At 40.7% G+C, this 25,744-nt stretch overlaps 1 protein-coding gene across 1 annotated transcript; it reads left to right on the top strand.

The window, feature by feature from the left end:
- Positions 1-470: 470 nt before the first annotated feature.
- Positions 471-18,050, top strand: MSL2 (MSL complex subunit 2). Its single transcript, XM_075716580.1, has 2 exons — positions 471-612; positions 15,624-18,050. Exons 1-2 carry the CDS (start codon positions 471-473, stop codon positions 17,219-17,221), a joined length of 1,740 nt encoding a protein of 579 aa, XP_075572695.1. The 3' UTR covers positions 17,222-18,050.
- Positions 18,051-25,744: the final 7,694 nt, after the last annotated feature.

Below are 25,744 nucleotides of genomic sequence, written 5' to 3' on the forward strand. Positions count from 1 at the left end.
TCGGGCAGCGCGGCCCGGCCCGCCGCCGCCCTGAGCTGGCTTCGCGGTTCCTCCCTGCGGCCGCCGCCATGCCGGGCCGCCGCTGAGGCGCGGCCCGCAGCGGCCGAGGAAGCGTCCGCTCGGAGAGGAGCAGGGCCCGGGGGAGGGCGGCCCGGCATGGCCCGCAGCCTGGAGTAGCGCCGCCGCCGCCGCCGCCTCCCTGCGCTGTGTGGCTGCGGGCGGGCCGAGGCCGCTGCTCGGGAGCGAGGCCCCGCTGGAGGCGGAGGAGGAGCCAGCGCGGCCCCTCTGACAGGGCCGCCGGGCCGCCGCGGCCTCCGCGCTGCTGCCGCCGCCGCGCGGCTCCAGGTGGCCCCGGACCAAGGTGACACCCGGCCTGCCCCCGCCCCGGGGCCACCTGCCCCCTCGGCCGGCACGGACTCGGCGCCGCGCTTTCTTCTCACCCCGGAGCCGGCGGCGTGCGAGCGGCTGCGATGAACCCGGTGAATGCCACTGCTCTCTACGTTTCAGCGAGCCGCCTGGTGCTCAACTACGACCCTGGGGATCCCCAGTCCTTTACAGAGATTAACAAGCTCCTGCCCTACTTCAGGCAGTCCCTCTCCTGCTGCGTTTGCGGTGAGGATCTTTCTTTTGTTCCCTGCACAATGAGCCCCCCCCGGGGCTCGCCGCACGGCGCTGCGGGGCGGCCCTGGGCCGCGCTGCCCCGGCGGGCTGGCTTCGCCCCGGCACGGCCGCCGGAGGAAGCGCCGCGCTAGGGCTCTTCCCCGCCGCGGCCCGGCCCCGGGAGCCGGGCTCACGCACGGAGGCGGCCCAGGAAACTTTGTCTCGGGCTTTCGCCGCGGAGCCCCCGCTCCCGCGGAGCCTCTCGCCGCCGGGGGGGCGGCGGCGGCGGAGCCCACGTGGGCGGGCCGCGCTTCTCCCGCGGGGGGCGCGGGTAGCGGCGTGGTTGTTTTGCAAGTTGGGAAAGGTGGAGTGAAAATACTCTTCGGTTTAAACCACCCCCCCCCGCCCTTGCAAAAAAAACAACCCGGAGGGGGGGAAGTCTGCGGGCAATATTGGTCAAAAAGATAGAAGGGCCTTAGGAGTGTGCATATTTAATAGCCTGGCAAGCTGTAGAGAAAATACTCTGTTGTTTTTGTTGAGAGCGTGTGTTTTGCCCAAAACGCAACACTTTATTATGGTCACTTTATTTCATACAGGGTATGGTAGTTATTAGTGGTTATTGGAATACCCTGGTATAGTGGGGTTAACTGCTTTTAAAAAGTGATGACTAAGAGCAAGTGTGGTAAAAGATACTCAAAACAATATACAGACCATAGAGGCAGGGAAATAAGAACTTTATACTTTTTTTTTTCCCCTTCTTGAAATGTAAAGAACAAAAAGTAATTCAGATTGAAAGCCAGGAATTTTAATCATGCAGGAACAATGTTTGGATTTTTTTTTTTTGTGCATAGCAGGTAATTGTCCTATAACAATAATTATCATAAAAAGCAAATAGGCTGAAACTCTGCTAGGATTTCCCCACTCCCTCCCCCCCAAAAAAGAGCATTCTGCATTTTGTGGGCAAAGGCAGACATCTGGAATTTCAGTATTACAGTCTGGGGAACATTGGGAAGGAATTGCATTCTGCTATGTTTATGAAGTGGGGGCGTGTGTCCGTTCCTGGTAGGAAGCTCTGGAATAAGCAGTCAACCTTTCTTGAACTTCCCTTTGAAGCCTTGATCAGTGTTGGGAGAGGGAGTCTGAACTGTTAGACCTCTCAGTTGATAAATGTTGTTAATTTTTCTTTTCTTCCTCTGGTAGTTTTAAGTCCTGGCCCTGTGTGCGTTTGTATTCTCTAAACAGAGTGGACTTAATGTCCTCTATGTTTGCATGTGTTTATCTTTACTAATGTGTGGTCACACTAAGATTTAATTGAATTACTGGGGTTTATAAAGCTAATTTTTTTTTTATTTAAAGGATCAGGATTTCAACTGTTGAGGCTGCTAAACTAGTGTTGGATGCTTCCTATCCTGTAGCCTTTGGCTCCTCCCACTTAAAGTCTTAGAAAATAAGAGATCTGTTTGTACTGGGAAAGAGGGAGCCTGTTCCCAGGATCACTGCATCGTCATTTCCTGCAATAATTTGCCTAAGGTTGTGGTTTGGGTTTTTTTTTTCCCCTCGATGTCAATATTGATGTGCCTCTGCTCTTTATCTCTTGCTTATTACCTTAGGCTCTATTAATTCCAATCCCTAACTGCTTTTTTTCAATAAATCCTTCTTGCTCTTGGTCAATCATCAGACTGCTTTTGCCTAAAAATATGCTTATTTTTCTGATTTAAAAAAAAAAAAGAAAAAAGGTATTTACATAGGGACTATGTATTTCTAACTACTGTGCTATCTGGCCTCTCCATTTTAACACTGGTCTTCTGAAATGTGTTCTTTGTTCTCCTTGCCCTGACTTCTTCCCTTCTTGGCCTTTTGCAATCTTACTTTTACGCTCTGTGCTATTGAAATAATCTATCTTTAATTTGTCCCTGCCCAAATTCCTGAGCTGTTTTCCCTCTCTTCAGCTTTTCTTGCTTGGCTTTTCTGTCACTCTCAGTTTGGTAGAGCAGACCAAGAGCAGACCATGGTTTTTAGTTTGTTTTCTCTATTGACTTGGGCTTCCATGGATATTCCTACTTGCAAGCTACTTCTTCATGGTTCTGCTTTCTCTCTTCATCCCTTATTTTCTTTGAATTTTAAGGTTACTGCTTTGGCTTATATCTTTTTCTGCTGTGGCTAGCTTTCAGATAACTATAGCTGCTGTGTGTTTCAAATATTTTGTCTACAAGTGATTCCCCAGTGTTCTCTCTCTGTGTCTTGGGCTCCTGTGGCGTGGTAACATACAGAGGCCTTAGTAAATACCAGGCTCTTTGTGAAGCCATACAGTAAAATACAGTTCCTGTCCTTCAGAGTCAGTAAAGTGTCTGTCTTGAACTAGCAGGCAGTTAGTTATGGGAGAGTGGTCCTGCCCGATACAAAACTGTCCACTCTGGTGTTGACCAGCAGTCATAAATCTTCAGCTCAGATTGGTAAAGGCAAATTGACCTTCTTTTTCTTGTTTGCTTTTTGTATTCCTTTTCTCCCACTTCTGTCATGGGTGAATATTGGTGCCTCTTTCTTTGGCCCTCTGACCTCTCTGTGTTATTCTTAAAATACTTTTTTTTCTCTTGTACATGTTAGTGCTAAGAGCTGTTACACCTTCTGCATATTAAGGTCATTTAATCCTATCCAACTGTCAAAACCTTTTTTACTTTAGTGTTTTAAAAGTAAAGTTTAAGTACTGAAGTAAAGATTACTTTGTGAGATGTCATGGTCACAAGAGTGAATGCTATGACCGCCCAAAACTTCACAGTATGGGGTTTCTTTTTTTTTTTAATATCTAAAAGCTTTTCAGATGACCACTTCTTTCTACCCTATTTCTTTAGACAATGAGGTCCAAATATCTGGGTATGGGTTCATGTACATGGAACTTTGAGTGTCTGGTACTTTCCTTGCGCAGACCTTAGTAGAATGTGGTCTTGACTGTAAATGTTCAAAAATCATGCTTTGTTGGAGAAAATGCTGTATGAATTATCAGTAATGCATAAAGCCCCTACACTTGGTTAAAGTCCCAAAGGTTGGATTTTTAGGACTTCCCTTGGGAAATTGCTCCTTATGTCATCAGCCTTTCCTCAGTATTTAAGGTCTCTGAATGCATTCTGTAATGCTTTGTTATGCTGTAGGTATTAATTCCAGAGTCAGGATTGTCCCTTTAATTTTAGAGAATTGTTTTAGAAGAAATTAGTGACAGCTATATAAATCAACTAACATTATTGTGCTTTCTCTATTTTCTCAATGCACTAGACATAAGCCAACTCATTTTCTTTTGATCTGACAGTCTAGTAAACCAGCTCACATAGTAGGGGTGGCAGAAGTTTTTGGAAATTATGAAATTCTAATTAAAGCTCTGATTTTAGATTCAAATTGGCACACATGAAGTTCCATCAGTAGAAAGTCATAATGTAAATACAGTATGCCATTGTAAATTAGTCAACTAAATCTGTTCTAGGTGGATTTGAGGTCTCTGTTTTACCTAATGGGTTATAAAGGTTAAATTATGTTGATGGTATGGCTGTGTATGTTTCTAGGATTTAAGTGTGATCATGTGATAGTTCCCTAGATGGTGTTGTAGGTAATGCATCATCCTTTTACAGGGATGTATAAGACAGTATTTCCCAGAGCTTTTAAAACTTAAAAATAACTACTCCTGAGTGTGCATTAGACAGAAGGTATGTGCCTTATGTGTTTTGCGGATGTGAAATCTGAGTGTCAGTCTCTGGACTAAAGTGATTATTATTAAATTGCATGTTAATACCACATTTAATTTAAAAATAGCTTAGTAGGATTTATGCAACAAACTGTGTTTTAAAAGTACTGCTTTTTGGGATAAAAACCTTAAAAGTGCCTTTCTCTGTTTCAAATACCACGTACGTTACTGCAAGTCATTCAAAGGTTCATTTGGCTTTTCAGCATTAACAGCCTTTTTGAAGTTCAGTTAAAATGCTTGTAAGACAGATTGCCGGTCAGAACAGCTTAGCTTTATCTGTGGAAAACTTCATCCTGGAACCTCTGAAAGATATTTTAAAAGTGTTTGAAAGATTGTTATTGCTGATTTAGAATGTGAAAGTGCTTGAAAGGTTGCATGGCTTCAGGACAACACTTTACATTTGGCCAGGAACCCAGCTGTAGCTTGTGCTGTAGAAATAGAGGGTAAGAATATAGTTCTTGCCTTAAACATCCTGTAATCTAAGTAAGGGGATGTGAGACAACATGTGGCTTGGGGGACGTTAAGGGGTGGGAAGGAACAACATTACTGACCGGTACCTTATACAGCTCCTGTCAAGTGTTTTGAGATACCGCTTGATAATTTTAGTTAGAGGGTTGAAGGCTAAATGGTAAAGTAGCATTATGGAAGGAACTCCGAAGTGGGGAGTGGCATGAATTACCAAAAAATAAAAGAAAAATTGTAGACTCTTTGTTTTCCTATTTAAAGATTAGTATAGGGATGTTATTTCCATCCCGCTCTTGTGTAGTAGTATTAGCCTATTTTTTGTAAGTTTTATACCTGTTAATATAAGTTGAGCCTTACTGAACTCATTCTGCTAGCTAGGTTTGGAATTTCCTCATAGTTAGTGGTATATTGAGTTTTGTAAAATTTTCCATCTTTGTGCCACCTTGTCTGTGGTGTTGGACATGTGAAGGCTCCTCCTCTTCTTCCTTGCCCCTTGCTGAGCTAATTCTCCATTGCTTCTGCAGTTCTGACTGCTTCCCACCCATGCCAGTGCATGGTGTGACCTCCTCCAGACCCCTTGTCTATAGCTCTTAGTGGCGGCATTATGGATCCCAAGTAGAGCTTATTACTTTAGGCTATACTTTGTCATTGGGAAATAGTGAATTAGACTTGTACAGTTTCATTGAACTTTCATATGAAAATTCCTATGAGTATCTAAGGGAAGCACCACCACAAGAAAGTGGAATGCAAGCAAATTATATCTGTAGAGTAAGCAAAGTCTTTTTTTCACTGATGGTATTGAGAGAATCTGAGGCATGCAGCAGTTACGTGATGTCCTTCAGAGAAGAGAAGAGATTTGGGTGACACCTAAATAGATTTAAACTTTCTAGAAAATTTGATTTCCAGTCACAGAGATAGAAGAATGCTGCCTTCTGCCGAAGAAACAAATTCCCACTACTAATAAAACTTAATTATATGCATGATACTGGATTTTCTGTTTGGGATGTGAGCCGTGACTGAGTTAAGAGTTTTAAAGTGAAAAAACGTATTTAAGTTTTGTGATGGAAAAGTTTAGCCTAGAACTCTCATTCCTTGTCCATTCTCCTTATATTAAAGAGAGTGAAGGCTGATTCATGATCCGTGCTGCCAGATCAGAGTTGTCTTTTTTGTTTGAAAAGTGATCTGGATTGGTGCTTTTTTTTTAAGGTATTTTTTCACGAACATTTTCTTCTTTCCTCCATTTTCAATGATGAAAAATACTGTCCAGCTATCACATATTGGTAGTTTTTAAAAGTATGTTATTTTCCCCTTAAAAATTACATGAATGGTTGCCAAAATACTTCTGAATTTCTGAAGAATGTGCAAAATAACAAGAATCTCTGAAACAACCATTGGGGACCATGGACTATGGGACTAAGTACCTATCAAATACCTTCTGCTGCAGGTATTCTTTTTCTTCTTGTTTTGGAGATAACCAGCATGGGCAGTTGCCTATAAAATGTCCACTCATCTCTGAATACACCAATTTTTAGCCAAGAACATGTTGGATGATTTCTCTTCCTCTTAAAATCTCCTTACTTAAATTCACTGTTTCCCTTTCCTGTTTTTAAATCCTGTGTGTGACTCCTGGGAGAACTGCTTTTTCAAGGTTGTCTGCGTTGTACTGCATACATTTTGATAACATAAAGTTCTACCAGTTGAATTTAAATTGGTTTCTAAACTAAAAATATTCCTCTGTCTTAGAACAAAATTGAGGAGTAGGAAGGGAAGTAACTGTGGTTTCCACCTTAACAGCTGGTTGATACTGGCCTTCAAAAGAAGGTTGCAAAGTGAAGGTTGCAGTATTGTCTTCTGATGTGATTTGAGTGTGTGTTTCTCATTGAGGCAATGGGAGATGATGGACGGGTTTTGATGGTCGCCTGAGGACATTGATTAAACTGATTGCGTTTCAGAGTGTTTAAAGAAAAGTTAATGTGTTGCCAAGAGGCATCTTTATTGGGACAACTTAGTTGTCCAGGTCTATGGGCATAGTGCATTCAAACACAGATTTCTTTGGTTTTGTTTTCTTACTATGTTATGATTTACAGATTAGTTTGACTAGATATGGAGTAAGGTTGCTGGATATTATGTTGGAGTCCTTTGTGAGGCCAGAAAAGATTCTTTGCATCTAGTATATGACTTGAGAAATAATGCACAGCACAACCTTTCTTGAGCACTGTGCTTTCCAGAGAGTAAAGATTTTCCTGCTCTTATGGAGGAATCCACGTTGAAGTCCTTCAATGATGTAATTTGTTATCCTCTGTCTCCTGAGCCTTGCAGTCCCAGCACAGGGCTTGCTCCTTCTCCAGGGGCCTTGAAGAGCACAGTTCGCTTTAAGATTGTGCAGTTAATCTTGATGGTGTGAGCATTTTTGTTTGGTGGGAAAAAAATAGTTTCCATTACTTTTTTGTTTGCTCAGAGAATGTGATCAACTTGATCTATAACTTTCAAAGACAATTTTAACTCTTATGAGTGTTTATGCTGCATAGAAACATGTTAAATTAATCTTATACACATAGGAGAAATGTTAACTCCACCATTTACAATGTCTTAAAATACAGCAACCTTGACTTTTGGAAGGCATCATTACATGAAAATTTTACATTGGATGGTGAAAAAGATGAATTTATCTATCTTGTTAAAGCCTGTTCATTACAAAGTTTGAACTTTGTCATCTAATTTGTTAAAAATACATTTAGAATTTTTCCAGTCAGTGATTTTGTAAACACAAACAGACTTTCAAACAGACATATAACTTTGACATAGGACTTGGTAAAATATGTTCTGTTGTTTATTTTGCAGGGGGTGGAGTCAGGGAACAAAGCAGTCCCATCTACAGTTAAAAAGCAATTTGTTGTAATATTTCTGTTTTTTTCTTGAACTTTAGCTAAAGAGGTTGACTGTATTTCTCCAGATACGCAGAAAAATAGTCTAACTGTATTCTTACTATGGTTGATTTGGGCTCCCATGGTGTCCAGACAAAAATAGTGCAGTTTTTATTTTCCCAAAGAGTTATACAATCATTAATTCTTTAGTCACAACCATCCCTATATGAGGGTAATAATGTCTGTAGCTTTTCATTGTTGAAAAACAAATTTTTCATAGTTGTTTGTCGATGGAGGATGTTCAGAAATACTCGGCAGCCAGCAGAATGTTTTCTCTGATAAAGTTTTGAAATAAGGTTGTGCGTTGTTTTTTAATACTTTTTTTGTATATCCCCCATGTTTCCATTTCACCTGACTGGGAATCTGTCAATGCCTGTGAATGTCTTTGGAGAAATTCTAGTGGCACTGTTGTAGTTGTGGTGATCTAAGAGCAAGATGGTATTTTCAGGAAGAAACACTATAATTTAGTTCACAGGTAAACTCTTACTGTTTCAGATCTGGAAAAGGGTTGTGTGCTGAAAGTCTTGGGCAATTTTTCCCATTTCTGTTTTTTGGCTGAATAAAACTATTTCTGTCTACGAAACCTTGTCTCACAATGTTAAAGTATGTTTCTAGTGTTGTCATTGTGAACTCTTTACTTATAATCTGTGTTTGTAATCATAGGTTCAAAGTTTTGTGCTAGTAATATTGCAAATGTGTCTTGCGTCTTCATGCCTCTCAATGAAGAGTGTGGTCACTACAAATGCTGATTTGTTTCCCGAACACTGGGAAGTGGGTATAGGATATCTGGGTGATAGGCGGCACCTCTGCCAGTTGATCCAGTAGGTTCCTGTGTGATGAGAAAAGTTGCCAAACATTTTTATAACTGGAACAGTTTGTCAGGGCAGGGGTAGGACAAACCTCCATCTGGTGAATCTGCCTCTTGACTTCAGTGCAATATTTGTGAAATAGATCAACCAGACCATGGTTCAAGCCCACTGTCTTGAGTGTACGGTTTGGAAGGGGTTTATGTTAGGGCTTGAGATCTGTGGAAGGAGACCTTTTGCTGTTGTCTTATCCTCGGCAGTTGTCCCTTGCGCTAACCTCTCTTGAAGTTTCTCTGGTTTTGAGCGTATTTAGTTATCTTCTTTTCTAGTAAGTATCCAGATCTTTCACCCATATAAAACAGATCTTACACATTTGTTTTATTTTTCTGCAGATGGTTAACAGACCTTTTCGCTACTTACCATATGCCTGCCTGTCTATCATCAAATAGTTTTGCAAATAGTGCTTTTAGTTTTTTTTATCAAACTCTGAAAATGCTGCTGCTTTTGTGATAGTATTTTTCTTTTGCATGTTTTGCTTTGAAACCTTATTGAGCTACTTATTCTTCAGTCGGATCTAGCTGATAATTTCTTAGATGAAAAGATGCTGTGTGCGGTTGAAGAAGGGAGCAGTGCAGGGGAGGTGGTGGGGGGACCAAGCCTTTTCCTTTCAGAGGCTGCTACAGCTGAAGTGCTTGAGCTGCAGGTAGATGGATGAACTTCAAAAAGCCTATCAAGTGGTATCGCCAGTCGGTGAGATCTAGCTCCCATCCTTCAGGAGGTGGTTAACTCTGAAGCTTGAATGTAGCAATTTGTTAGAGCTTATGGCCTGTTGCTAATTACTTTAGTAGAAACAACCAGATCATGTTTAATCCAGAAATGAAAATGCTGAAAGTGTAGCAGTCCAACTGTTAAATTTCCAGCTTCTGGTTATTACTTTGAGGTGCTTGCCATATATTAATTTGAAGTGTAACATAGAAGTATGTGTGTGCTTCATCAGCTTGATTATAGCTTCCTGTTTTTTAAAACTTGCTAGAATTTCTGTTTGACTAATCCAAAATTCACAGAAGCTTTTTGTAATCTTGGTTTAAAAATTAAATTGTGGTCATTTCATGTTAACAGATTAACTGGTGTGGGTGAGCTTCCTTCTTACCGTCTTCTCCCCATCTTCATGGATGCCAGTCCTACTTTTGTGTTGTGTAGCAGATATGCCACTTCAGAGGTAGAGTGAAAGGAGTAGAGGGCTGGGCTGTTGAGCTTTGCACTTACTTGCTGTGTGCTATAAAACGGGGGTGATTTCTGGTGACACAAATGCAATTGAGGATTAAAGACTGTTTTGGCAGAGAAATGTTGGAGATTAACCCCAGTGATACATTTGTTTCTACTTGCAACAAAATTTGACATCAGAATTTTTTCTAGTTTACTTCATCAAATTAAGATTTAATAGTTACATCATTCTTAAGACTTTGAGTTGTTAAAAAAGGCAATATATTATGTTTTGGTAGGCTTTTCCAAGGGCACTAATTTAGTTACTTGTGTTTATCTCCTTTTCTGGGGCATTATATTTCTGCCTTTGCTGAGGATAGATGAGAATGGAAGGAGGTGACCTGTTTCGATTCAAGTCTTTCTTCTTGGTGAATTTCATCCATTTGGAGCACACTTGCTGGATATATATCCACCTAACAATTGCTTTGATTCCCAATTCTTCTCCTCCTTTTGGTCTCTGAGATACAATTTGCAGATGCTTCCCCTCTTCCTGCAGCTGTGAAGTATGCTCATTAAGGAACACAATAGGAAGTATTCCTTGTGGTTTAAATGACCTCCCTCCTGGTAGCAGCCTTTCCAGGACAGCTGTGATATTTTGTAAATAATATATTAAAAGTATTTCCTCTGTATATGCATCTTACTAATTGTAAGTGCTCATATTAATGTAGATGTTTAGTAAACCTTTCTGAAAGTAGGATAGTTAAGAACTGATGTTGTTTAGGGAAAGCATCTTATTGGAGGCTTTGTAAGAACATCATAACATGATTTTGCTTTTGGTGTATTAATATACCCCTTGCAAAAGAGGGTGAGAAAAGACGAGGCAAAGTTTAGTAATACCAAGCTATTTAGGGTAGTAAAAATGAAGGCCTGCATTGAGTAATCATGGAAAGATTTTATGCAGATGAATGACTGTGCAATAAAATGACAAATTAAATTTAGTATAGATAAATATTAATTTAAAAACCTGGAAAAATTTAACTTCTCAGAGCCCACCATTTTTATATCTTGCAGATCTATGTAAATTGATAGAAATGGATAGCACTGATGGCTACCAGCCAAAGGTGAGATCTTGGCCTTGTAATAGAAAACCTCCATGAGAATATCAGCTCAGTACTGAGTACCAATCAAAAAAGCAAAGCAAATGCTAAAAATCAGGACTGGAATAAAGTGGAGAACTTTACTATGGCACTGTATAAAGCTGTGGTTCACCTGTATCGTACATTGTTGCAGTTGTGGTCCCCCCATCTCAAAAAAAGAACTGTGGAAGAGTTAGGGGAAGGGTGATCCAACATAAGGAACAACTTCTGTACAGTCTGAAAAACAGACAACTTGGAGGGTTATGTGATAGATGTAAAACCATGAGTAGTGTGGAAGAGAGGGTAGGGATTGATAACAATCAAGTGAAACTAGTAAGGGTGATGTTCAGAACAAAAAGGTCGTTCTCAGCACAACGGATAGTTGACCAGGGAACTTCTTGTCAAGGCCTCTTGTGACTGATGACATTTGAATTAGTTAAAAAGGAGATGAGGCAAGCCTCAGGAGAGAATCTGGGGGTTACTGAGTACATGGAACCCCATCTCCCATGAAAAGTATATCGGCTAATAATGGTTAAAAGCTGGGCAAGTATTAAGACTTTGCTTGTCTTGTTATCTTACTCTGTGCCCTAGGCACCTGCTTTTGGTCACTAGTGAGATGGCCTAGTGGGTGAGATGGATCTTTGGTCTAACTCAGCACGGTTATTCTTAGGAGTTTGATGATGGGGCTAGGTAACATCTTGGAATCCTTCCCAGCTTTATATTCATGGTGGAGTTCATAATCTTAATCTGGGAAGATCTGGTAGTTTGCAGCATCAAATGAGTGTTATGCCTTGGGAGCCTGTACAGTCCAGCAGTTTGGAACATCCCAGAGCTTAGTACCTCCAGATTCTGGGTAGCAGCTTGGGTGTTGTCTTTCTGGGACAGTGTTGCTGACTTAATACCATTCCCTGAGTATTAAAAGTAATGAAACTTAATTTTCTGTGAATTTGCATCTCATGGTGGACTGTTTTTAGCTTAAAGATACTAAAGCTGAAGAGAGTGATAGGTGCCACAGAATCCATACAAGAGAGAAACTTTGACTGAAGAATGAATATTCAATGAGATATGAGCTCAAGCTGAAAATATTCCCACAGCTCAGGCATTCCTAATGTCTCTCCTGTGTAGGTTGCATGGCATTTACTGAGAGTAGAGCTCACTATTATTCTTTCCTTCAATGAGAGCATGTAAAGTGTTTTGTCTTGTCTGTCCATCTGGCTTTTTTCCTCAAAGCTTCTGGAAATTTAAATTTTTCAGTATCCTCTTTTAGCATTCGTACCCATTCAACAGTTTCAGCCAAATTTATTTTGGGAGAAATAAAATGTACAGTTGGTGATGACTTTTTTTTTTTTTAATCTAATCAAAAGTTAAATTGGTAAATTGTTTATTTGGTTCCATCGCTGAAGTATTTTAGTGCTTCATAATCTGTAAAGCATTGATCATCATAACTCATACTTAATCATCAGAAGTAGCAAAAAGAGGCTAAAGATGGACCAAGGAACGCACCCAACTGCTTTGTTTCATTGGGTATTAATGCTGGTGGGCTTTTGGTCCTGGAAGTGCTGTGGCTGCATGTAGTTTTACGATGGCTTCTGAAGTCTCAAAGCATTAAATGAATGGGTGTTAGGTGTGTTTGCCTCCTGCATTGGTCCCTGTATGGCTTTCTGCCTGTCCTGTTGGAAAGACTCAAGATCCAGAAGGGATGGACAGTTGTTTGTGAACTCTTTGTGGTTAAGGACATGACTTCTGAGACTAGCTGATGTGATTTAAATCTTTCTTTTGGTTTTTCCCCATGGGAGTTAGGGACTTTTCTCACAAAATCAAATCCAGTCTTAGGACCATGATGGACATCTCTGCCTGCATTGCTGTTTATATAGTGTCATTTAAAGGGAACTTTAAAAAAAAAATTGCACTGCAGGTTGGATTGTGTGACTTTATGTTCCATCTGTTGTATTTAAATCTTCACTGCTTAACTTGAAGAATGTTCTGCTATTGTCTTCTCATGGTGGGGTCTTGCGGAGTCACCCTTCCTCAGTCAGCCCTTCCTCATTAGATTAGCAAAGAAAAGTTAAATACCTAGTCTTTGATAGTGAAATGCATTCCTGTCAAGTATTGCTGTAATTGTGCTTTGAAACTTTCTCTGTTCTACAGCTTCTTCTATTCAATGTTTATCCTGAATGGCTTTCAGTTAGCTGTGTTCAAATACTGCACATTCCCTACAGCCCCTGTTCCAGTCGCTCTGTAGTGACAGTTCCCATTATTTGACATTGTGTAGATGTGTGCCACCTGCCAACTTTCTAAACAATTACATTTTCTTGCAATTTATTAAAAAAATACTAAGTAATGACAACTTCAGCACTGACTTTTGTTATTTGTTGCTCAAAAACCAGTTTACATCAAGCTACTTTTACTGAAAGACAGCTCAGATGGAAGACTGGAGCGGCCCTTTCCCAAAGAGGTACCAAGGGATTCAGATTTCAAAGGGAAAATAGAATGAATCACAGAATCATAGAATGCTTTGGGTTGGAAGGGACCTTCAGAGGTCATCTAGCCCAACCCCCCTGCAGTGAGCAGGGACAGCTTTAACCAGGTCAGGTTGCTCAGAGCCCCATCCAACCTGACCTTCAATGTTGCCAGGGATGGGGCCTCCACCACCTCTCTGGGCAACCTGTGCCAGTGCTTGGCCACCCTCATTGTAAAAAACTTCTTTCTAATGTCTAGTCTAAATCTATTCTTCTTTAGTTTAAATCCGTTATTCCTATGACTATGGGATAGTACATATGGGATATGACTATCCGTTATTCCAGGCTATGGGATAGTCTGCTCACTCATGGAATTCAAGACTGTTGCAGAATTACTGTATTAATGAAAAGTTCCTATTTAAACACACACAAAAAGTTGAACTTCCAAAAGTTGTTTGAATACTGAAAGTACAGAGGGTTAGGTTAGGAGAGTGGGTGGAACATTTTGACAAAAGCTACAGTGAGGGACAAATTTCATATTTTAAGTGCAACTACAGCCAAAGGTTAGTATAGTGTGTCTTGTTTTTCTACCTGAGGGCTTGGATTCTTGACTAAGGTAATACAAGGTAGAAAGGTTGTGTTTTATTCCTTAGTTGATAAATCTGTCCACTCAACTAGGTCCTGTTAATTATATCCATTCAAAGCGCGATCACAAGAATCTGTTACGGAAGGTCTGTGTGATTAAAATTTCCTTGGCAAGTGAGCAATGAGAGTAAATATCTTTATAAGATTTTTTAAAATCTCGGTCTGTTTTAATATATGCACTTTGCTTTCTCATCCCAAATTGTTTTATTTTATTCATTTTTTCATAACCGCATGTTTTCACTTTGGAAAATCTGGGTGAGAATTCACTGGTGGTTGTAACTCATCCAACAAAGGCTCCTTATGGGGAGAAAGGTCTGATCAAAGCTGAAAGTCTACTGGTTAGAATGGAGGGGAAACCTGTTGCTGTAGATGACTATAGGTAACTCTGAAATTAAATTTAGGTGTTAGAATATCTTTCTGGCCTGGAACTCGCTAGAAATAGCAAAGCAATACTGTCATTTTCTGGATCTAGGTACTAGTTGGATTATTTCTATGCAGAATTTCAGTTACCTCGGTTCTTTCGTATTTTATCCTTATGTGTTATTTGGTCTGTTCTTATATAAAAACAAGAACATTCTTCCGGGTTTTTACAGTTTCACAGATCTGGAGATACAACCTTCCAGATTTTTAGTACTGGGTGTCTGAAACTTTCTGTGCTGTCAGGTGTGCTGATTCCTTCAGCAACTGATGTGTATTAGGTTTTTATTCTTAACAGTAAGATCTCGGAGAAAATCCTTTCTTCTGATTTCTTCACTCCTGCTCAGGACCTGAGCTGTTGTTGACACTTTAAAGCATTTAAGCATAATGGCTATGACATTACCACTATTTTAAGTATTATTTCACTGATATGTGTCTGAATTGGAAAATCAGAAGCCACCACTCCCCAGGATATGTTAATACTTGCCTTGTTGCACCTTCTCATTTGGCACAAGAGTAATTTATTAGAGAGCAATATAGTAGTGTCTGCCCCCCCCCCCCCCCCCTTTTATTCAAATATATTACTAGGTGTTTTATTCAATGTTTATAAGAATTCATGGGATCCATTTAACTGCTTTTGTTGCTTGCAAAGTTAAAAATTTTGTGCTTTATTCATAGCATTGACTGTCACAAAGCTAGGCTCTATTTTTAGTCCCAGCTAAATGAAAAGTAAAACAAAGTCTGCTGTGTCTTCTTTCCTTTTGGGGTTGTTTTTTTTTTTTTTTTTTTTTTACATTTCTTTTAGGGTTTCCATCTGCTCCATTGCCATTTGTTTTCACTAATTTCATTAAAATCTCTGCAGTAGCTCTTCATGGGAGTTTATTGTAGCACTTCTGGTAAATTCATAGAAATTTTGTGTGTTCTCAATGGAAGAAACTGCTGAAAGGGACAAGGGGATTGGTAGTGTTTTAGTTGAGAGTATTTCTAAAGGCTGCAGCAGTGCAACAATCTATGGTGTGATGGTTTTCTTCTAATTTTTTTTTTAATTTAATGTTGTTTTAAAAACCAGATACGGCAGCTGTGAAAACTTCTACAGACTATTGTCTGGTTGTTACATTTTCTTGTGACTTCCTGAACTTTTTCTGGCAATTTTTTTGATAGTGCCAAAAATTCATCCCGTAGTATCCTGGAAACCTGCCTCGAGTCCATTGTAATCTTTCTCTTTCTTTTTTCCTTAGGAAATTTGCTACAAGATCCTATTGCTCCTACCAACTCCACATGTCAGCATTATGTCTGCAAAACTTGTAAAGGCAAGAAGATGATGATGAAACCGTCATGTAGCTGGTGCAAGGACTACGAACAGTTTGAGGAGAATAAGCAGCTAAGCATCTTAGTGAACTGCTATAAGAAACTCTGCGAATACATAACGCAAACTCCACTGGCACGAGATATTATCCAAGCAGTTGATTGTTCTTCAGATCTTCTGGCTTTGCTCAAAGATGGATCACCACTCCATGAAGAGACAGAAAAATCTTCCGATACAGCCTTGGCTTTGTGTTTGACACATTCCCCAGTACCTTCAACCTCAGAACTCACAACTGATCCTCCAGCTAGTTTTACGTCAATACCTGAAAGCACACACAACATTGATATTAGAGGTTCTGTTATCAACGGGTTGCCCAATTGTAATGGGCTTTCGGTAGATAAACTTGGAGTGAGTATTCCTTCTCCTGAACATGCAAACACAATTGATGTCTGTAGTACTGGAGAGTACATAAAAACTGAAGATATCTCTAGCAGCCTGCAGCCTGTGTGTGATACAGTTTCTACTACTGACCTGTGTACAACAGGCATTGATATCTGCAGTTTCAGTGAAGATATAAAACCAGGTGGCTCGCTTCTCCTTAGTGTTGAGGAAGTTCTCCGGAGCTTAGAGACGGTTTCAAATACTGAAGTCTGTGATTCTAATTTGCAGCCCAGCTTGGAAGCAAACATGACTAATGGCCCTTTCCTGCAGCTTTCTCCCCCACCTCTTAGCCATAACATTTTCATGTCCACAGATGCTTCTCCTCACGGAATCTCCTGTACAGCGGCGACGCCTAAGGTAGTTAAGTTAAACAGAAAGCGATCTCGATCAGAAAGCGACAGTGAAAAGGTTCAACCTCTACCCATTTCCAGCATCATCTGTGGCCCAACATTGGGAGCATCAGCTCCTGTAACAGTGAAACAGGAAAATAAAATGTCTTTGCAGCCTATTGCAACTGTACCTAATGGAGGCACTACTCCCAAAATAAGTAAAACTGTGCTCCTGTCTAACAAAAGCATGAAAAAGAATTTAGAACATGCCCCTAAGAAATCTCACCCAAAAGCCAAACCAGGGGTGCTGAAAACAAAAGACAAAGCAAAGGAGAAAGTTCCTAGCAGTAATGTTATGCCAGGAAGCCCAACAAAAACTGTGTATAAAAAGCCACAAGAAAAGAAAGGGTGTAAATGTGGTCGTGCCACCCAAAATCCAAGTGTTCTTACATGCCGTGGCCAACGCTGCCCTTGCTATTCTAACCGCAAAGCCTGCCTTGACTGCATATGCCGTGGCTGCCAAAACTCATACATGGCTAATGGGGAGAAGAAGCTGGAGGCATTTGCAGTGCCAGAAAAGGCCTTGGAGCAGACTAGGCTTACTTTGGGCATTAATGTGACAAGCATTGCGGTGCGCAATGCCAGCACAAGCACCAGTGTAATCAATGTGACAGGGTCACCAGTAACTACGTTTTTAGCTGCCAGTACACACGATGATAAAAGTTTGGATGAAGCTATAGACATGAGATATGACTGTTGAATCTTTCTTTCTTTTCCCTGCCATCAGTAGGGGAACTGCTACAGTTTTAAGGCAGCTATGGTTCTGTTTAACTTGCTGGAGCTCCTGCGTTTAGATCACTTGTATCAAGTGTTTTTCATTGCTATGTTATGTGTATTAGTGTCTGGGAAATAGTTGCAGATAATGGAGGAGTTACCCTAAAACTGTTTTTAGTTCTTACAGCACCTCATAGTTTGAGATCAATTGCTGATGTAAATGATTTTATCACAAGATCTTTGGCAAGGAGTATATTAACCTCATTGTACTTGGTCATGCTTTGTGCTCAGTCAAAGCTTCTGCTTAAATGTAGAAAAGTGGTATCTAGTTAGTCCATCTAAACTGTGCTAGATTATGATGTAGAAAAGTAATTATCGATTAGTTACAGTCACTGTTACTAGAAAAATCACCTAATATTCCTGTAGGAAATGCAGCATTGAGCTGGAGAATACAGTCTGAAAAGGGTGGATAATTTTCATTTGTGAGAATTGGTTATCTACTCTGTGGAACAGTATAAAAATAAAGATCAGTGATACATTGAGAAAGCTAATAGCCCAAAAAGCAGCTCAGTCTCCAGACAAGGGTCAGGAAGATCAGTTGGTTAGATATGAAGGACAAACTGCCGACTTGGATACACTGTCCCCGTTAACATCATCATTAATTTTTTTCTTTTCTTGACAATTCCACAGGTCACGTTCCTGATCAGTTATGCCCTCTGTGCCAACTCTGGTTGTTTGACATATTACTGGCTATTTTGGCTGGGGCAAGAAAATGACTTGTACACAAAGAAAGCTCAAGTTTTATTAGCACCATTCTCCCCCCTGGCCACCCCACCCCCCCCCCCTTTTTTTTTTTTTTTGGAGTTCCTGCTGATTTTACTGCTGTTGCCTCTAAGAAAGAGAGGCGATTTTGTGGATTACAGGGAGCTCTGATTCCTCCCCCCCAACCCCTGCTGCCGATCAGTGCCTGGGATGCACAGAGACTTCCACAGCAGTTATCACCATTGGGGGGGGTTGTTTGTTTGTTTTATTAAATTTGTACCACAATAGACCCGGGACCCATCTCCCTGAGGTAGTTCTTTGCTGACAGGCATCTTTCAGCTGGGGCAGGCAGAGGATCGATTGCTATCTAAGGTCAAATATTTCGGATGTTTGTTAGAATAAGCTATATAACTCACTCCACCCAGAATCTATGTAATTTTCGCTAATATGTTGAAAGTAGCTTTCGAAGGTCAGTGCTTTTCAACCTGGGCTGAAAGGCTCTAAAATGGAAAAATAACAGAGAGTTGTCAAAGAGTTTATCTCAGAAAGTGTTAAAATGAAAGCACCTTTGTAGGAATTCAGCTTTATGCAAAAATGGTTTGTTTCAGTGTAATCCCTAAATAGGAGTACAAGCAGAAGAATTCAGTCTTGCATTCAGGGCTTCATTGGCAGCCTAAAAAAGTCAGATTACTTTGCGAAGGCAGAAATTTCTCCTTTCTTAATGATACAGCACAAATTATACATGGGCTGACTAGAACACAAAACATTACCTTCTAATTTTAAAGGCAATTTCTGTTTCAACAGCATGTTAAATAGTATGTGAATTTTTTTAGTTACTTTACTGCTTCCACCTTTCCTTTTATTTATCCAATGAACCCTGCAGCGCTTTCTGACCTAACGTTAGGTGTATTTTGATTTGGCACAAAGCATGTACAATGATGGTTCCTCACCTAAGAAATAAGCAAAAACCTTTGGACACAAATGACACCTCCTTTTGTTTTGTAGTGTACCATGGTGTCATTTTCTGTGAATGTGGTCAGATCTTTTTGTTGGTTTTGGTTTGTTTCTCCCCCCGTCTTTTTTGTGGGGTGGGTAGGGTGGGGGGTTAAAGCCATAGGAAGAAAAATGTGATGTACGTGTCCAGTCTGTACTTTTTTTTGTTTTTGTTTTGCAAGAAGAGTTGAAAAATATTTTTGATAATGAGTAAATGGTGGAAAATGCTTCTTAGTATTCTTGTCTTTATTTGCCAACCCAAGTACCTAAGATCTGTGTTTTTTAGCCCTCATGAGATTTAATGATGTCCTATTAAAATGTATTTAGTTAAACTTGTATGTGATTTTTGTGTTGACCCAAAAAGATCCTACCATTTTCCAATTTGGTGGTTTGATCGTGACCTACTGATGTAAATCTGTTTATTAGTCCACTACGTGTAAGAAAAGTAGCCAAATCAGAGTCTGATTTAAGGGGAGTAGACTGCACAGCATGGGTTGTTTCTGAATGCTTTTGCGGAGCTGTTAAGTTTTGCTGAGATTGTTGATGGTACATTTATTAGGACTTTCATTAAATTAAATACATAGTACCTTTGCTCCAGAAATGTGGGAGTACTTGGAATCTTTACTATCTCACTGCTGCATTAAATATGGTACCAAAAGTTGGAGATTTAGGTTAAGTGTTTTTTGGAACGGTCAATCAGGAGAGCCCTGATCATTAATGTAAAATTGCAAATGGTAGATTCAGGTTGTTTCTAAAAACATTTCCTTTTATGCTGCCACGTTCTTGAAATGTATATTAAAATTCAAATTGATTTAATAAATGTTAGTTTTCTAATTCTATTTTGCAACTGCTAAGGGCATCAGTGTGGCATATGTTGAGCTTATTGTCTAAATACTACTTAGTCCGTTGATGACTAACTCTGTAATTGTTGAAATTAGGGTTGGCTTGGTTTGGTTTTCTTCACCTCCTGGCTAGTTGTTCTTGAATAAGGTGAGCAATGGAAAAGGATCGTAATGTTGCTGAAAATAATTGCAGTGGTTCTAGTTTGAAAAGCATCAGTTTCCATTTTATAGCAATATGAGCAGCATACTCTTCTGGGACCTTCCAGCATTGGTTGTGGTCAGAGAGTTGGTTGAAAACTCAAGTCCAGTGCAGCCCACAGCAAGGAGGTGCTCCCTGCTGGCCGTACGTGGGGAAGCTCTGGCGAATGCTGACCCAGGGCAGTGGCGAGCATCATTTTAGCTCCAGCTTAGCCCGGGCTGGGCTGGGCTGGGCTGGCGGGAGTTCCCTGGCTGCCATTGACCAGGTGTTCCTTCTGTGGTGCTGTGGATTTGGGGAACTATTCTCAGCATTAGCACAAAGGAAGCTGCTTGAGGATTTCTTTCCATATAGGAAGTGCCTGATACTTCAGCTTTCTTCCCAGTTCTCTTGAAGACAGTGATTAACTTCCAAACTTTATTAAAATCCTTTAATTTGTAGAGCTGCATCAGAAAGAAAAAGCAGCAGTTCATCAAATGTTTTGCTGTGGGAGTCTTCCTGCCTGAACACATGTTGCAAAGATGAAAAGAACAGAGCTCCTTCTGGAAGGGGTAGACTCTTGATCATGTGTAGTGGTACAAAATTAGTCTAGTGCTTTTGACCATCCAGATCTGAACATGTGGAAGATGTTCCGTCAAGAAAGAGAAGACATCTAAGCTTTCATTTTGAGTGGAAAGGCTCTTTCCACATATCGTACATCAGTGAAATCACTGGTTGGGATTAAATCCTGGAGGGAAGGAGGGATGGGGAAACAAAAATGGAAATGAACACTTGGACTGTGTTGACCTTGCTGCTCTTCTATTTCATTCATGCAGGTGATGTTCTTGGTCTCCAGCTTGTCTAACCCTACGGTATAGTGCCTATGAACAATAGGGTTGCAACAGACTCTTCTGTTTCTGTTGAACTCTCTGCAGATGTTCTTGTACATGCATATGAATTTTAAAACATCACAAACCAAGGCAGCAGGTAACAGATGTCTTCTTGCGCAGATGCTTCCATTTGTGTGTCATCATTACATCTTAGAGGCTGCCTCCCTCCAAGCACCATAAAATTTTGTATTGTCAGAAAAAACCTGTGGAGTTACCATGTATCAGCAGTCTGAAATAAAACCTGAAAAGCCTGCTTTCCAAGGCAGGTTCTTCTGGGACAGCAAGGACCTGCTTGTTCAATTAAACTCTTAACAGACTTTCAAGAAAAAGATCATACACATGTGGCACATGAATCGTGCAAAGATTCTGGCATGATCCAGAATAAAAGCATTTTTTACTGTATGCAAGAAGCACAGACCCCCCAGACATTTTTATGTATTTAATTTTTATACAAATTATATTTATAAATAAGCTTTTGATTGCTAACTCACCTTCCAAGAAGTGAAACGACAGGAGGAGCTTTGTATGTTAGAATCATTCCAGGTATGTGGCATGACTGATGAAATTCACTCTGAGAGGTATATAATGCTATTTAAAGTAGTACTGATAACATCGCAAGCACATCTTGTTTGTCTGGTCTTAACTATTTAATTTTTCAAACGGAAATGACGCTGGTATTTTCAAGAAACCCAGAGGTCCCCACCAAAAAGTGACTGTGCTATATACAGATTAGGCACACAAGGGACCACTGACCTGTCAGTCTCACAGATGAAGTAATAAGATAATGCAGCAATTCTGCTTGCACATTTGCATATAATGAAATTAGAAAAGGCATTACTTTTTTTGCACACCGATAGTGCTCCATGTTGAGGGATGAAGATGTGAGGAAGGTAACTGGTAGGACTGCTTCTCTTCCCCAGTATTTTTGAGAAGAAAGCCTGGAATTTTGGCTTTGGCAGGCTTGCTGACAGGTAACTGGATGGCATGAGCTTAGCAGCAGCGGGCAAGGTGATTTTGGGACAGCAGCTGGAGATGAAGTGAACAGTAACATTCTACCCCACCACTACAAGACAGGTTTTACTTTCTAAATTTAAAAGTCCTTTATTTGCCAAAAAAGAAGAAAATACAAAGTAAAAATACAAAGATAAAACCACGCCAGCACAAAACGTCTCCAAACTACTTTTACAAAGTATGAGAACCTTTATCGTTAAATACTCAGTTTCTAAGACCATCACCAGTGATAGAGAGAAAAGATTAGAACAAAAGGGTAAGCACTGTTTACATGTTTTTCTTACAGTAGCTCATGCTCTTTATTGAGGTTCAGTTTTGATTGCATAGACCTAAGATGCTGTGATATAGAAACACCATACTCCCAGAATACATACCATTAAAATGACACTTCAGTGATCTCTTTTTTTGGCCTTTCAGGCATATTTTGTTTCAGAAACTAAGCACAGTACCTTGGTTAGAGTATCTCGAGTCAGCTTTCTTAAATCCTTAGTTCAGGAGAGCAGGAAGGTGTTCTGCAATGTTTTCTGTAAACCTGAGACTGACTGGAATTTTTTTGCTGTCCGTGTCTGTTTTGCAACACTGCCGCTTGGTGGCAGACCGGCAGAAGGGGAACTATGTCAGTGCCTGGGTTTTGCTGACGAAAACTGTAACGCAGCAATTACTACTGAGATTTTTGGGGGGGGGGGGGGGGGGGGGAGGGGGGGGATCAAGCTGGTACCATTCCAGCAGTAATTGCATGTGGTTGTATCGAGCCCTATCTCCAATCTTAGTACTGCAGGGAGACAATATTTGTGAATATAAAAATAAAAAGCAAGGGTTTTGTAAGGGCACAGGACTTAATTTTGCTAGACAAAAGCAGACTAGAGAGAACAAATAAACGTAGGTTGTTTTTTTTTAATCATGCAAAACTGAATTTTACTTACTTTTCTGACCACTCGTAAGGAAAAAGGAATCCAGCTCATAATAGACTTCAGTCTGAGCTGGATTTACAATGAAAAATGCATGCTCCATCTTTAAAGGTATGCAACATCTGAAGTGGCATTCACAGTTGGAGACAGGAGGCAAAGCCAGAGCGAAGTGGGCACCTGAAGTTTTCTGTGCTGTGATTCTTGGGTTCCTTCATTCTAGAGAGCTTGCTGACTGCTGAAGTTGGTGCGTGTTGCAGCTGAGCAGGTTCTGGTGTCTGTATTCGTGAGCGTGCTTGTCTTCTTACATTTTGATTATCCCAGAAAGAAAAGCTAAGAAGTAGGACAGGAGTTCCCAAATTTACCTTGCTTATATATCCAGAGAAGCTGTGGACAGGGCTAAGTCACACTTGGGGTGTAGAATACCTCCTTTAATAATTAATTTGTGGCTGTTGAATTACGATTCTTTTCAAATGTATTGGTGAGAAAGAATGGATTTCTACTCCTGGAGTAAATAAGATAAACTACTGCAAATTTTGCACTGATATTGTGCTAGCAGTGGCTTCTGTAGCTTGTCCTTATATTCGCATATAAGGCAAAACATTTGCTGTAAGTTGGGTTTGTTTTTTTGTTTTTCCTCTTCGATTAGCTGCTTGTGCTGACCTACTAGAAAGCATGGATTGGGTTTGGAATCACTCTACTTTGTCATAGCAGCAGTGAACCTCTGTAAAAGACAGGGCCTTGGGTTTGGGGGCCAAAGGGCTCAGCAGAGCAGCTATGAGCTTCTTTCTCAATTTAGTGAAGCCAAACCTTGAAAAGGTAACTGGTGATTTTTACCAGGCTCAGGATACCAACTTCTTTAAAAAAAGGCACCAGTTCAGACAGACTGGTGTGGTGTGAGATGGGTGTCTGAATTCATTTGATGGGTTGAGTTAAAGCTCCTCTGCAAGGGGGACATAAGGGGCATAAGGAGAAAGAGGGAAAGATCCTGAAGTGGTGCGTGAATAGAGCAAGCGAGCAGGAACAGCAGAAGTAGGTTCAAGGTATGACCTAGCAAGAACAGAAATGCCAAACCAAAAAAGCGATGCACCAAGGGTTGGAGTACCAGCTCTTCACAGTCTATCATGGGCTGCATCTGCATCCAAACACACATTGGTGCTTGACAACAGGGTGTCACTTGCTCAACTGGTGAGTCCTTCATCTAACTCCCTCCTTGTGTGAAAAAGAAATTGTGCGTTCCCGGGAATATACATCCTTCCTGGAAAAGGATGTTGCTCTGAACTCCCATAGGGAGGTGGAGGAGGAGGAAATGTTAATATGTAAAGAGGTTGTAGAATCACCATCTGTGGAGATTTTTCAAAACTCAGCTGGATGAGGTCCCAAGAAACTTGCTCTAACTTTGAAGCTGTCCTGCCTTTGAGTGAGGCGGTGGAATGGAGACCTACAGAGGTCCCTTCCAACATGAATTACTATATTATTCTGTACAGCACTAGGAAAGCTAGCTTGGAGGTGCCAGGGCTATCCCAGGTTAAAAATAAGTTATTCTGGAATGAGGCTTTATGTAATTGGCAAACTGGACATTCCAGTACTGCTGCTTATGGAGTTAAAAGCTAGCAATGCTGAAGTAACATGAAGGTTCACTTTCAGCCCAGAATGGGGTCAGGGCCTTCTTGTTCCTTTGAGGAATCTTTGTCTTTGGAGAGATGCAAAATTTTATCAAACTAAAAGACCACGCTGGACCTAGATAGCGAAGAAAGGAGGTGAACTGCTTTGCCTAGGTTCTTTCAGGTAAAAAGTGGATGGAGCTGGTTACAATTAGCAGTTGTGCAACTTGCATCCTATGTTCATTTTTGCCATCATTTCCTAGTGTCTTCTGCATTTGGGCCTTTGTGGAATCATCCCCAGTAAAGCTTTTCCCCACAGGGTTATAGTGTTAATGGAGATGCAGTTCCAATTCCCTGGTGTTGGAAAGAGCTGCTCTTGTGTGCTTGTTGCATTCAAAGAGTCTTACCCTGGTTTGGTTAGAGCGCTCCCTGCTTACATCTTTTATTATGGAATGGAAGTTACCTTGCAGTGCCTTTGCAAATAAGCAGGGCATCCAGAAGTTTCTCAAATATCACATCCAGGATCCTGGGGTGTGTATGTGCATCTGAATAAAATAGCAGCTTTGTTTAAGAAAAAGAGACTCCAAGGCCAGTATAACTGAAAACTTCCTCTCTTTCAGATTTTCATCCCAAGGAGAGAGTTACTAACCTCAACAAGGCAGCAGTATATCCCACCTGGGCATCGGGAGGCAGGCGTTACACTTCTAAGGTTCCTGGAAAAGTTGAAGCTGCATTGTAGTGATCAGCCAATTACTTACTTTGTTATTAACAGCAGCACTTAGAGGTATCATCTAGGGATTAATGTTCCACTGTGCTAGCTTCTATATGTACAAAATACACCAGGCTAGCAGTGTGCGTGTGTATATATGAGTTATCTATTAACTGGGTGGGTTCTGCCTTTGCAGGCAAGGAGGTGCCTGCTTGGAGATCTGATCCTGGCTCTGGCAGTTGTCTCTCAGGTATTCTGACAGGGATTCATGCAGGGATGTCCTGAGGAGGCATGGTTTGATATTCTTACTGTGAGGTAAGAGGAAATACAGTGTATACATGCCAACCAATCATTACATATTTGGGCACAATTATAATAGTTAAAATAAAATATGACAGCTGAAACCTGTCCCAAGCTGGAGAAGGTAAGTACCAGATCTATTTGTGTATCTAAAATGGCTAAAATTGACTGATAAGAATACGTTATAATCACCTCTGTGCTGAATCACAGCAAGATTAGGCGAGAAGGAACAGCTCTAGCAGCACAGCATGTGCTCTTACTAGAGACACCAGTTGTGATTCTATGGGGAAAGTCAGTTTAATTTTGCACTTAAAGCAA

The sequence above is a fragment of the Pelecanus crispus genome, chromosome 9 (assembly GCF_030463565.1).
Source record: "Pelecanus crispus isolate bPelCri1 chromosome 9, bPelCri1.pri, whole genome shotgun sequence".
NCBI classification, from domain to species: Eukaryota; Metazoa; Chordata; class Aves; order Pelecaniformes; family Pelecanidae; genus Pelecanus; species Pelecanus crispus.

Coding starts and splice junctions, on each gene's coding strand:
- MSL2 (XM_075716580.1), top strand. CDS start 471: ATGAACCCGGTGAATGCCACTGCTCTCTACGTTTCAGCGAGCCGCCTG. Junction 613..15,623: donor CCTCTCCTGCTGCGTTTGCG/GTGAGGATCTTT, acceptor TTTTTTCCTTAG/GAAATTTGCTACAAGATCCT.